Source organism: Sprattus sprattus (genome assembly GCF_963457725.1).
Source record: "Sprattus sprattus genome assembly, chromosome: 6".
Lineage (NCBI taxonomy): Eukaryota > Metazoa > Chordata > Actinopteri > Clupeiformes > Clupeidae > Sprattus > Sprattus sprattus.
Window position 1 is genome coordinate 5,034,376 of NC_137925.1, and position 13,959 is coordinate 5,048,334.

At 43.5% G+C, this 13,959-nt stretch overlaps 1 protein-coding gene across 1 annotated transcript; it reads right to left on the minus strand.

Annotated features, from left to right (window-relative positions):
- Window positions 1-4,880: 4,880 nt before the first annotated feature.
- On the minus strand, window positions 4,881-5,957 carry hspb9 (heat shock protein, alpha-crystallin-related, 9). The gene has a single exon (XM_080841462.1). It carries the CDS (start codon window positions 5,806-5,808, stop codon window positions 5,005-5,007), a length of 804 nt encoding a protein of 267 aa, XP_080697588.1. The 5' UTR covers window positions 5,809-5,957; the 3' UTR covers window positions 4,881-5,004.
- Window positions 5,958-13,959: the final 8,002 nt, after the last annotated feature.

The window sequence follows — 13,959 nt, forward strand, 5'->3', positions numbered from 1 at the left end:
ATGTCCATGTTGACACATTTCCTCACATAATGTAGGTCATTCTGACCTTTCGTTCAACTGATCAACTGATTGTTTGAACAGTCCTCTCACCTCCTTAGTCATTTTTATATACTGAAACCCTGATTTTCGGTATTAGCCTAGAACAATACTCCAAAAACTCAGACACATAGCAATTTTTCAGTATAATTGTGGAATGGCTTTTTGCGCCTCCCCATTATTTTTTGAAAAGATTTTCGAGGGGATTAGAGTAATGTGGTCATTAAAGCTACCGTCGCACCGCTCTACACTCGAGAGCAATCTGCCTCCGGTCCTTGAGCTATCGCCATCATCAACAATGTGCCGTGAGGGGCCAGGTATACGGAGTCAGGACGGGATGCCTTCTCCCTCCGACAGGCGGTGAAATCACATCAGTGCAGCGACACCTTCTCTCTGCCACTCTGTCCATCCTCTCCCTCCGGATTGCATCTTTATTGCGAGTTCATAAGCGTCACCGCGGAGATCTCATTGTTTTTGACAGAGCGGAGACCACATGTCAGGCTGTCGCCCGATGACAGCCACGGCACTGCGATGTTGGGCGCACTCATAAAGGCTAAAAAGCGAAATGATCCAATTCACTGCAGACCACCCTCTAGCATGGCTGATAGAGCCAATTATGGGGTTTGTTCTCCCTCAATAGCTTTGCCTGCAGATTAAGAACACAACAGTGCAGATGCCACAATAGGCTTCTGTATTCACTCAGGTTGTTGCCAAGGTTTGAAAGTATCGGCAGTTTTATAATGGATGCCTTGATGGAGAGATCATGTGTAATGTTTATTATCTTGTTCACTTTTACAGTAATGTACATATTTTTTTAGAAAAGCTAATGGATCATCAATGTAGGGCGGCTGAATGAAATATGAAAATATGGTGAATTTGAAAAAGCTGGAATAGGGCTGGTGTTTGGCCAATGTGTATGCTTCTGTCCTGGTTTTGTAAACCCAGTTAGGTGAATGAAGAGGTGAGTAAATGAATGAATCAGTGAAGGGATGATTGAACACCCTCAAACACACAGACACACTGATACACACTGATGAAGAAAGAGGAGCTTGGCAATACACTCGACTCGAGGGGCAGGAAGAGAAGCTGCCCTTTGAAGCTACATCACTGCTTTTCCCCAACAACACTGTCTTCAGAATGACAGCAAGATAGAGGGAATCACCTTTGCCTGTCAACTCTGGCTTGCCTGTGTCTACAGTGCTGCCCTCTCTCCTGGAGTGTCTCACCCCAGAATTGGAGTGAAATTTGTGCTGACAGAATTGTCATTCAGACAAAAGCCTATTTGCTGTGTGTGTTTCAGTTTGTGTGTGTGTGTGTGTGTGTGTGTGTGTGTGTGTGTGTGTGTGTGTGTGTGTGTGTGTGTGTGTGTGTATGTGTGTATGTGTGTGTGTGTGTATGTGCGTTTGTGTATGTATGTGTGTGTGTGTGTGTGTGTGTGTGTATGTGAGCAAGAGAGAGAGACATAGAGAGTGTGAGTGTATGTGAGCGATAGAGAGAGACAGAGAGAGTGTGTGTGTGTGTGTCAGTATGGCAGGTATGTGTAACAAGTTAATTGGGGGACATTGGGAAATTGGATCTTCGCTGCTGGGGGATGTGGGGGAGCGGGCTGGACACAGAGTATAATGGAAATAGCTTACTCATCCTCTGTGTCAGTCTACATCGACACACTAGTAGGTTAATCACCAGTAATGCAATATATTGATTATTTATTATTTCCATATATTGATTCTTGTTTAATGGGTTTATTATTACACTCACAAATCTGCGAAAACAAGATGGATTACTCAGTGTGTCAATCATTTACAGAGTCCACACCGAACCTTTGGGAAGATATTACACCAATTAAAGCATATGTTAGGCTATCTTATATCACTAACCCCTCCAGCTCAACCTAATATGCATAATTAAGTATCTATAATGAGGTTGAACATTCTGAACATGTCATCTATTTTCCATCAGCAACAAACTGTGGGTGTAGTGCATAGGTGGGTCTGGCCATTCATCTGACAGCCTTCTTTTTTGTGAGTGTGTGTGTGTGAGAGAGAGAGAGAGTGCTGTGTGTGTATCTGTGTATGAGAGAGAGAGCGTGCTGTGTGTGTGTGTGTGTGTGTGTGTGTGTGTGAGAAAGAGAGCGTGCTGTGTGTGTGTGTGTGTGTGTGTGTGTGTGTGTGTGAGAGAGAAAAAGACAGAGTGTGCTGTGTGTGTGTGTGTGTGTGTGTGTGTGTGTGTGTGTGTGTGTGTGTGTCTGTGATTGTGTTGTCTGTGCTGGTCGGGATGAAATCAGATAGAGTGAGATCAATGGCAGACACAGGAGTGAAGTCGGGCACACACACACACACACACACACACACACACACACACACACACACACACACACCCTATCCTAAAACTAACCCACTCTGAAGCCACCAGACTCAAGAGGCCGTCCAACCAGTTCATCCTTACTAGAGCCGGTTCGGTCCAAAATCAATACTGACAGAATGGGAATGGATCTTTTAGGCCTTTCCACTCCCAAATGAATGACGACCTGGTCAGATATTGGCTACAGACTCCACAGCCCCCAGCCGCCAGACAGCCATGTAACAGAGCTGATTGTGAGGAGGGTGGTTTGACAAAGACTGTGGTCAAGACCGTCTGTCAGAACGTCTAAATTATTCACGGTGGCAGACGAGGGCTGCTACACGTGTTGGCGCTGATTTTATCACTGTTTTACCAGGGGAAGGCCATCACCTCAAGCCCCTTTGTTCCTACGCGGTAACAATGAGGTGGATTACATACTTCCAGGCGTGGTAAGAAAAAAGAAAAGAATGGTTGTATCAGCTAGATACTCTCAATTGTACCCATGTTATTCTTCTCCAGCGGGATTATTTAACGTAATCTGAGTTGAATCAGTAACATTATTTTTTGTTGTATCGCACTTCCAAAACAAGATACGCAACAAAGATCCACAGAAACAAACAAAAGTATGCTGAGTCGCTGGGATGCTTAAGACTTATCAGTATGCAGACGGGATGCAATTATGTAAATAATATTGCAATTGTAATTGTGTTGTAATTGCATTGTAATAATATTGCGGTGGTTACACTGGGTGGTAATGTGTTTTATAAATGCAATTATGTACATCATCGAAAATGTCATAAAATGTGAGTAATCGGAACCCAAAAACTCTTTAATCTTTTACACACTCAAAGCTAAATGTACTCATTTTACACCTGAATAAACTTCATTTTTTAACGCAGAGATAAAGGAGAGTTGTTCATGGGTGAAGGCTTTTAAGTTGGAAAACATTTTATAACCACTGGACCAAAAAGCACTTGAATCAAAACTTACATTTCTGGTGTTTGCCGTTAAGGGATAAGTGTGGCTTAGGCTGTTCTGTTAAGCGCTGCTAAACACATTAAGCAGTCTTGCATGAATTCAGGAGCAAATTAAAAGTAATGTCATTATATTTCAAGAACTTTTTTTGAGTTTTGTGATGATATTCCTCTTCTGCAAGGAGATGTTGGCCGTTTGTGATCTAAAATACCCGGTTCAGTGACATTTAAATTAGGCAAGAGCCATTCGTGGTTTCCCACGTGCACTTCACCTATCTTGTTGCCTGGGGTTGCGCTCATAAAATATTAACTGCTGTGTTTTGTACCTGTTTCACAGCAACAACAAATGGTGTCCCTCTGGCGGAAAATGTCAGAGAATCCTTTGTAGGCTCCGATTGAGGGCCTTTGGGGAATTGAATGTGATGGTAGCATTTAAAGCTCTCTGTCCCTCTTTACTCCCTTTGTGCCAAATTCCCCTATAGACCAAAGTCTAAAAATATGGTTTTCCTGTGCTGCTGTCTCGGCCTCTCACCTCGCTCACCTTCAAAAGAGCTGCTGTCATCTCGCACAACAAATCTGCAGAGCCAAAGACGGTTCAATGAATTTGTATGTTTCGAAAGTTCCTACTGTAGGTAGTGATGATTCTAAGGTCCACTGTGATGTTTTATGCATGCATTTCCACGGCACTTCCTATGCCACTGATGTGTGGTCTGTGTGGGATTTCATGCAAAGGAGAGTGTAGAGGTATTGTCAACCCCTTGCTGCCAAAGGTTCTTCCTGTGTTCTTCCATCTATGAATAAGACATATAATGCAAATTTGAGACGGTCTCCTAGGTCACTGGCAAAACAGAAGTTCTTGTTCCATGATGTTTTATGATAGTATATTTTCTTCCATCACTGTTTTAACTCTACCAGGATTTACCAGTGAACTCTGGATCTCTCAGACAGACAGCTCAGGGACACTTCACTCAGATCATACGGTTTTGCCAAGGGCAGTACCTACAAGTTCCACTTCCATGTATCTTTGTTGATGATCTATAGGAGTGCTTACCCGGTATGACTCACCAGACTCTTCTTACTTATATAGTTCCACATGACATCCCTATCTACTATAACATAAACAGGTTGGGCTTTTAGATTACGACTGCAATATCTTTCTCCTCTCGTAGAGGAATATCTTGCCATGATACACCATGTACACAGAATAACCTCTCAAGTCCGGGTTCAAAAGGGATACAGACTGGGAGGCCTCAAGCTGGTCTGCACTTTTGAGACTGCAGCGCCATCATCTGTCTGATGGGGGGAACTGCAGAGGGACTGTGAAGGGTTACACAAAGTTGATCACTTGTGCAAATTCATATTTGTGTGACATTAAGTTGCTGATTTAAACATCTCTTGGAGACCATTTTGTTCCTTTTTCGTGTCATTGGGATTTGTGACAAAGTTATTCAACTAGTCTGTTATAAAAATTGCTATTTACCATCTCAGTGGTCTAACAGAAGATTTAAGTGAGATATTAAAATAAGGCACTTCCACATTTCAATAATAATTTATTTATTACAAAATACAAATGTCCAGACAAAAACAAGAATGGAAACAACAATTCACTTTATATCAGCATCAGATCATTGTAACAATTTCCCCCTCCCGTTGTCTAGGTGGACATCTTGAGGCTGACCTCCGGGCCTGTGCCCTTAGTGATGGGAAAGTCCAGTGAGGTTCTGTAACGGACGGGCGCGGTTTCTTCTTCTGAGGCTGCTGCTGCCACCTCCTTCTTGTCCTGCTCCTCCTCCAACTCCTTCTTCTTCGGGTGGGTCTCGATGCGGAGCAGTCCGTCCTCCCCCAGGGAGCAGGTGACATCGGAGGGGTCCACGCCCACCGGCAGCTCCACCCTCTGGATGAAGCCCTGCTGCCTGGAGGAGGCGGCGGAGGCCGAGCAGCGCGAGGTGGTGTTGGCCATGGAGGTGGAATCAGCGGCCTCTGCTCGCTTGGTCGCCATGACCTCCAGCTTATTCCCCGACACCGTCACCCGGATGTCGTCTGGCGAGAAACCCTGGGTGTTGATAGTCAACGCAGAGTCCTGGCTGCTGCTGTTCGGCTGAACCGTGTTGGCGACCACCTTCAAGGGAGTGGTCGGGGAGGAAGAAGAAGAAGAGGCGGTTGAGGGTGAGGAAGAGTGCAGACGCTCCAAGCCCTGGAAGAGGTCGGCGTGGAGGAGGCCCTCGCACAGCTCGCCCAGATTGCCCAGATTGCCCAGGAGGCTGCTTCTCATCTCGCTCCGCATGCCCTGCACCAGCTGGGCTCGGCGGCTGAAGAAGTCCTCCCTCTGGCTGGACACGTCCTGCATGAGTCTGCTGGGCTGCATGAGAGGGGAGCGCTGCATTGTGGGCCACAGAAACCTGGCCTGGTCGAAGAAGGGGTCGTCTTTGAAAATGCTCTCAGAAGTTGACAGTGCCATCTTTGTCTTTTTTTTTCACACTCCTAATGTCTTGCTCGCTGATTGTTTTGTGGAGAATCACTGCAGGGTTTTTTTTCGCAGTCTTATTGGTCTCGATCGTGGCTCTCCAATAGGAAGGCTTTGGTGTTCTTGGTGTCTTCTCGCTGAGCTCTTGGTTGTGTGCTTGTGGACCGTGAAGCTCTCAGGTTTATATACCCCTCCTGCGACAGCCAGGCCACGCCCTCTGTTGCCACTTTTGCCCCGCTGAAGTCACCCATGAAAGAGGAGACGCTTCATTCCTCACCTACATGCTTGCAAGAACGCCGTGTGCTAAAACAGGCAACATGAGTGTGCGCTGTTTATGTTTGAGCGATCTTCTCAATTCCCTCAGTGTCTTGTCTATTATGGTCAGCGTGAAAGGTCATCGCTGTCACTGGGGTCAGATTTCTGGCCTCTTAGTCACTCTGTTTGGGCTGAAGGCCCCCAGGGCCACTGCTGTGATTTGTGTGCCACACATGCGCTCCCGTCTTGGCCACGGTATTTTTAGCGGACACTGACAAATACGGGAGTCTCGTGAATGGGGTCGGCATTTGTGATGTCACTTCCCAAACTTCACAGGAGTATAATACATAATTTGTCACTTGTGATATACGTTTTAAAAACAGTGTTTACTCACGAAGAACTGAGATTTTGCATTCGTGGCTAACAGTAGATGCGGTGTATTGTGTCTGCCTGACATACCAGTTAATGTCCTTCAGATAATTTTGTCTACAGATGTCAAATGTGTCACCCCTGCATACTAAACCATTGTAGGTAATATCCCTGTTGAGCATATAGTATACCGCTATACAGTTCTCTATTCTTAATGATAGTAAAATACACTGAAAGGCAGTATTTAGAGCTTGGTAAACACTCTCCTGGTTAAAAAAAAACATAACAAACATCATATAATAACAGTAATAATACCTTAGACTTAGCGCTTTTTTATCTACCCAAACTTAACTTGCATGAGAATACTTTCTGAGAAAATACACAGAATCACTGATAGAGAGCCATGTTTTCTATGCTCCCAGAGCACTGTGTGGGAAAGCCCTTTGAAAAGGAGTCCACTGGGGTTTCAAAACCAAACATGATGTCAGTGCCTCATTAAGCCTTCTGACTGCCTCACGCCACTGTCATGAGGATTATTTATGCGTATGAATCCTCTTGTAAACAATGATGAATATTCATTTATTTTCACAGGCTGGAAATAAATCAATGAACGCCATCTCATGAATCTCCAGATACATTGAAGCAGCTGTTATAAACGCAGCTCAGATCCACAAAAGCCTACGAACAAACATTTTAAATCATTTCAATATTTTGCCATTACTAAAACATCTAACCTAAATTATCAAGCCATTGAAATCCCCCCTTTATCTGTTTATTTAGCTATTCTAAACAACTGTGTCACATAAACCAGCCATATTCAGTTTGACCAAATCCATTTACATCGCATTTGCAGGCTGCATTGCGTGAATATACGTAGTTGCCCTGGAACTTTTGCCTCGTGGATGTTATATATGACATGAGGATGACGTCTGGGTTGCCGTGGCGCATGGTTTGTCAAATCTGCCCCTGAGGCCTACGGTGTGGCGATGTTCAGGTGTCTCCCTGCTTTTACGCATATTTTTGAACTTTTCAGAGCACAATACCCTCCGGTTCTTCCAATTCACCACGTGTAGCCAGCTGAGAGTTGATGGGTTCCTACGAGCCAAAATGTACAGAGTTACACTTATTTGAATTGAAATGAGAGAAATAAACACTTCAAATCTGCATTTGTATGTGCTTGACACACTGAAACTGAAACTGTTATCGAAACTGAAATCTGAAACACTGAATGTGAAACAAGGAAAACAAGAGTATAATACATGAAAGAACACAAGGTATTTATTTCACCGTGTCCCCATTCCACGGTGCCAGTCCGGTGTTTTCCTCCCCTCTCATGAGTCTGCGGTCACAGCTCAGGGCTAGCCCATGAGATAAGCCCACAGGAATCTGTGGAAGTCTGGCCTGAGCTCAGTAACTAATATAATCCTCTGGAGCAACGCCACAGGCAGAGGCCTGCGATCTGAATATAGCTCCTGCCATTACAGGAAAAATACCTCACGGGCGCTACGCGCTCTAAAAGGGACTTCAGCACATGTATCTGATTAGCGCTTCATGAAACCAGGATTTAAAAAGAATCTTAATCACTTTGGAAGAAGCCCGACTCCCTGCCATCGCTTTGAGAGGGGATTGCGCCCATGTGGAACGGATTCTGTTAGGGCTGTTTAGTCCAGGCAGGCCACGTCAGCCATTTTAACATTTAACAATTAAACCATTGGGCAACAGTTGATCAAGTTATCGTGTTTAAAATGCCTGTTCTTGAGATATTCTAGTCCGCTAGACGGTACTTCAGCTACAAAAGAACAAACATACTGAAAATTCTTATAACATGGTCAGTCAGAGCTTGTTGAAACATTGCAATGTACTGAATTATACGGTGGTGAAAGACCTGTGACTCACAAGCCTGCAATCCAAGACGTTAGGTCACGTCTTTAGTCTTCTGGCAACATTTCACATTGTGTAAACAACATCCAGTTGACTTGAGCATATTCATTATTTATGTATCCCTGCCTTTTGTGTCTTACTGCTAATGAATGACGTTTGTATTTTTCTGCAGGTGACATAACACTAATACATTATAATACATAATACTAATACATTATACTCAGTGGTGTAGTGGTCCTTGGAGAAGTGGGTATACTCTTATTTATTTTTAAGCAGCCCATACAGCACAGGATAAACACCCTGTTTTGAGAAGTGGGTATACTCAATGCTGACTGAAAAATAAGTGGGTATACCCCTGCGTATACCCTGGACTACACCACTGATTATACTAATATATAATACTATTGGGTTAAAATGATGTACGGACAATTTTGTCTTCATGGCTCTTTCTATTGCCTCCCATATCCCACAAAATGTAAAACATGGTTCTGGTTTTTTAACATCACTGCTCCAATGGCTTATAATATTTTATGAAAAACTAATTTCAAGACCTGTAAAAGAAATGGCCGGCCCTGTCTCGTCTTTTAAGAGCTGATGTCAGTCCTCCAGTTTGGGTGTGGTTTAGTCATTTTAACATGTCAAAGGAGAATGGTAAAAGGGCAGGAGCAAGGAGGAAAGGACATGCCTTCCGTAACAAGCAAGGGGAGACCTATGAAACCCTCAGAGCGGCAGGCACGAGGGCAGATCATGGCCAAGCCTGTTTCAGAGTCTCTGGCTATCTGGGCCATCTGCCTATCGAACGTTCCACATTAGACCATTTTTCAGGAGAACTTACTTTACATTTTATGCAATCAAAGGGATTTGGACTAAGTTATGTCCCTCAGTGTGGACATGATCAAATATGCTGACTATTATAATAAAATATGTTGCCATGTTGTAAATGTCTAGTAAAGCTGGATATGGCTGATTTTGAATGGAATATCTGCATAGGTCTAAAAGGCCCCTTTTCTGCCAACATCACTCTTATGTGTCAATAGCATAATATGTTAATAATCCTAAATGATCATGTTTAATTTATTATTTAACTATCTAGTTATCATGCAAATTCAGCATTAAAGAACCCTTTTGCAATGATGGCGGTGTGGCTGAAAAGTGTCGTACTCTTCAACGGAGAAATCGATCCAGCCTTCCATTATATACTATTATGGGATGTTATATATGTGACACAAAGCATGAAAAGTAGCACAGAAAAAACAAAGACCTTTATGAAAACTTTTCACAGACTTCCTGTGTATCCTGTCCAAACAGGAAGAGACAGGGAGACAGGCATAAGGTAGGCTTCTCTACCTGCCCATGGCTCCCTTTCTTTCTTCATGTAAGGTGATTTAACAAAAAGTATTATGATACCATTACTATTATCTTGGCAAAGTTTCCAGAACAGAGACTTAAAACTCTTAACTGGTTCACTCTTGCTAAAGAAGGTTAAATTAACATTTTTACAACACTGTAAAGCTCCTTTACTAAATAAGATTAGCACATGTACATGGGACAGATTTGTGTGAAACCAACTTTTGTCATATTTATCCGCTTTGGCTGTTATTCTTTAAAAGCCAAAGTCCACAAATCCAACACGAGCACAAAGACTTGAAATCTCACACGTTTAGCACACCATCAGGCAAGGGATATTAATGAATCATTTGACATTTAAACGACCGGAACCTTTGTTTACAGTATCACATTACTATTTCCATAATAAATATTTTGTCTGAAAGTGCCTCATAAACAAGTCTGGCAGCGTTGAATGAAAGACTATAAGACAAGGAAAGACTAAAAACGCAGAATAGCAAATAGGCTATAATAGAGAATAAAATTAATAAAACCTCAAACACACACAAACACACACACCACTTATACCCACAGCCGTTACCATTCCATTACCATAGCGACCTGCTCCCTATTTGCCAAGAGGTGGCACCATCTGATCAAACAGCAAACTGCCAGAGCGTTGAAGAAATGTTGGTCACCTTTCAAGGCTGTTCCATAACTCACCAGCAGGTGGCAGTGACTCCAGCAGACAGGGCTGAGACTTGACTCTGCCAACATCAGGGCCTGTGGCTTACAGTAAGTAAACCCGGTTAAAAACATGCACTGAACGTATTGCCAGCCCTCATATTTAATGTTAAATGCATAAGTCCCTTGAGCAAAAACAGGAGCATGTTTCCCATGAGTCTGCTGGCTAGTGGAGGCCTTGCAAAATGTATGCAATTGCTTAACCATTTAAACAATATTCTGAAAATAGAATCATAAAGTAAGTGAGTACACATGTAGGCATCCCTGCTTGGCAGTCATGACAAGATATAATTACATACCATACCCTATGCACACCTATGGACTAATTAACTAAGATTGCCCCTGTGTTAAAACAAATAAGTCATTCCAGTCAGCTTATCTGTTCTTCAAAGACTATCTGTTCTCTGTATCAGATCTGTCTGATTGTATTCCCCTCTGCTGTTTCAAACTGGGGCACATGTTGTTCACCACCGTTCCTGTCTGTGGCCGTTTACTTCCCCTCGTACTTTCAGTACCCTGCTCGTGCTTTCAGTACCGACGGGCTGTCCGCCTGCGACTGACCGACTGCATGTGCCACTTCAAATTTGCATATTTGGTTAAAAGAAGTAATTCTGTTGGTGTTGCTCTATTGAGGAACGATGGCAACGTAGAGCTTTTACAAGTCTCCCCAGTCAGTCCATGCGAAAAACATATAATTACACAAAACACATAACAACAAAAGATAAGCCACCACCATGATTAATGCATGCTTCTCTCATCTCCATTTTAGCCCACCTCTGCCCCTTCTTTTCTCCTCCAGGCAGAATGTGAATATGAATGCATAGCTACCCCCAGCTGGTGTCATCTTTAGATGGTTCAAAGTAGAGCAGAACCTCTGATGCTTGTTGCTCTCAAAACTTCAACTCTAATCTCTGTGGATATACCTGGTCTGTCATTCACCGCCGTGTGTTCATGACATGTAGAGCAACACTGTTCACATGCCCCTCTCACTCAAAGTAGAAGATGGTTTTCCACGTTAAGGTTCAATGTGGGCCAAAGGATTTATTTTTATGACTGATAATAACAGTAATATGTTGCCAACCCATGTTAAAGAGGTCAGTTCTCATACACATGACAATACACCAACAATTGGGAATTACCCTATTGCTATGTTTAGTGTTATTGCCATTCATGTACTATATTCTGTTTGAATAGAGGATACCAGTCGAGAACATTAGGAAAAAGACCAAAGACTATGATAGCCTACTAACCAAGGGCTAGGCAAACCCCTGCTAGAAGACATTTATTCAGAGATTCAGATCATTGTTGTGACCCACTCAAAAGCTACAGGGCTAGAAGAAGACACTTCAAGGACACAAACACACAATCCGCCCACTGGCTCTCTCACACACACACACACACACACACACACACACACACACACACACACACACACACACACACACACACACACACACACACGGGGGAATACACACACACATCACTAGCCTTGTAAAAACTTTGCTTTTAGCAGATCCCAGCAGGGAAAGGTTTTTTTCCTCACACACATCACAGAGAGGAGGAGGAAATCTATTAGTCTGACAGCTCCACTGAAAAGACTGGGCACTCCTCCCTAGGGACACACACACACACACACACACACACACACACACACACACACACACACACACACACACACACACACACACACATACGGACAAATGCACTTGCCCTCAAATAAATTCAGTGTATGTGTGTGTGTGTGTGTGTGTGTGTGTGTGTGAGCGAGAGAGAGAGAGAGAGAGAGAGAGAGAGAGAGAGAGAATGAAATGTCAATGACCACTGAGTGAACATATTCAAATGCATGCACTATAAATAAAACTGGTGACATTCAGGATGTCAAGATGATAAGAGCTGTCAATGTACTATGGAAGAATTATGTACCCTTGATTTAAGGGTTAAAGATGGCCGAAACAGTGCAGGAAGACCGATAAAGACAGAAATGACATTTTCTCTAACACAGACGTAAGATTTTTCGGTGGGGGAAAAAAGGAGAACAAAGTGAAAAAATGAAAAACACAGGGGATTCCATCACCAACAACAGAAAAACAGACCTGATCCCCGTCTGCTTCTCGAAAAAGAAGAAGAGGGAAACACAAAAGCACAAAGTTTAAGTTCACATGAGTTGAATGGGTGGCAGGGCCCAGCGTGCGCTGAATGACACATGTCGAAAGCGACGCATCAGGCTTCGCGTGAGAAGCAGCCTGGCCGCAGGAGAGGAAGTGAGACTTGTGAGAATGGCAGCTAACCACAAGCCGTGCTTCATCTCATCTCACTGCTGCCCCTCCCCACCACCCACGCTTGCCATCAGCCAGATTGGTGAGACAACAGCACACTCCTGCACCTGATGCCACCCTTCGCACCCTGTCCTCACCCCGGGGCGCCAGCCTCGTTGAGGTTTTCTAGCTTACGCCAGCCGGGTTGAGCTCGGGTTCAACGGGTTCACTCACTGTTCCCTCCAACGCAAAAGCGAAGTGAGCCAAGTAGTGGTGCAGACGACCAGACTATAATCTCCTGTAGTACTCTGCTGACGCTACCCTCCTACTTCAGCGCAATAACAACCCGTCTGTTACCCTACGCGGTTGTCGGGAGTAACAATGTCACTGAGCTGAGCACGAGTGACATTAAATAACACGAAATATATATTTTACATACAGTATATTTTTAAATATTTTAATGTAGTGAATTACTATGACTGGCTGACCTTAGAGTTGACCTTACAGTTAGTCTCCTCATATTTGTGGACATGGCCCATTAACAAAGCCTGAAATGTTACAACAAAATGAACACAATGAACCAGGGCCTAGAGTCTCTGCAACTATAGGAAGTGGTAAGAGCCAGAGGGCTTTTGGTGAACTCTTATTAGATCGAGTCTGAGTGCTGACCATAAAAACAACATTCAGCCGAAAGAAAACAAAGCTGTGGTTAAGAATGGCGTGTTAATACAGGTGACTGTGAGCCACGTTATGACACTACACGATTTGGCAGACAGGCATTTCATACTATACAACCAGTGGTGTAGTCCAGGGTGTACGCAGGTATACGGAGTATACCCACTTATTTTTCAGTAAGCATTGCGTATACCCACTTCTCAAAACAGGGCGTTCATCCTGTCCGGTATGGGCTGCTTAAAAAAATTGCTAAATTAAGAGTATACCCACTTCTCCAGGGACCACTACAGCACTGTTTACAACTATCTCTATGCTACTGGGGATTCCACAGAACACAATTTCTGTCTGTGAAAGTCATGGGAAATCCACATGCCACACAACTGTAATGTTTTTGAAAAGAAGCTTGCTTACCACCTAGGCATGTTAGGGTCATGCTCAGTTGCAGTATTCTTGTAACCTAACTATCCACACTGGCTAATTTAGCAGATGAATAGCTAGCTAACTATCTTAGCAGTTTCTTTAGCTGTTAAATGCATTAGCTAGATATTCATCAGAGCATCTGTTATTGCCATTGTTAACATCCACTGTTAGCTTCCATAGCCTTATAATGCATTCTGCAGTGTTGAGTGGATGCCTTTTT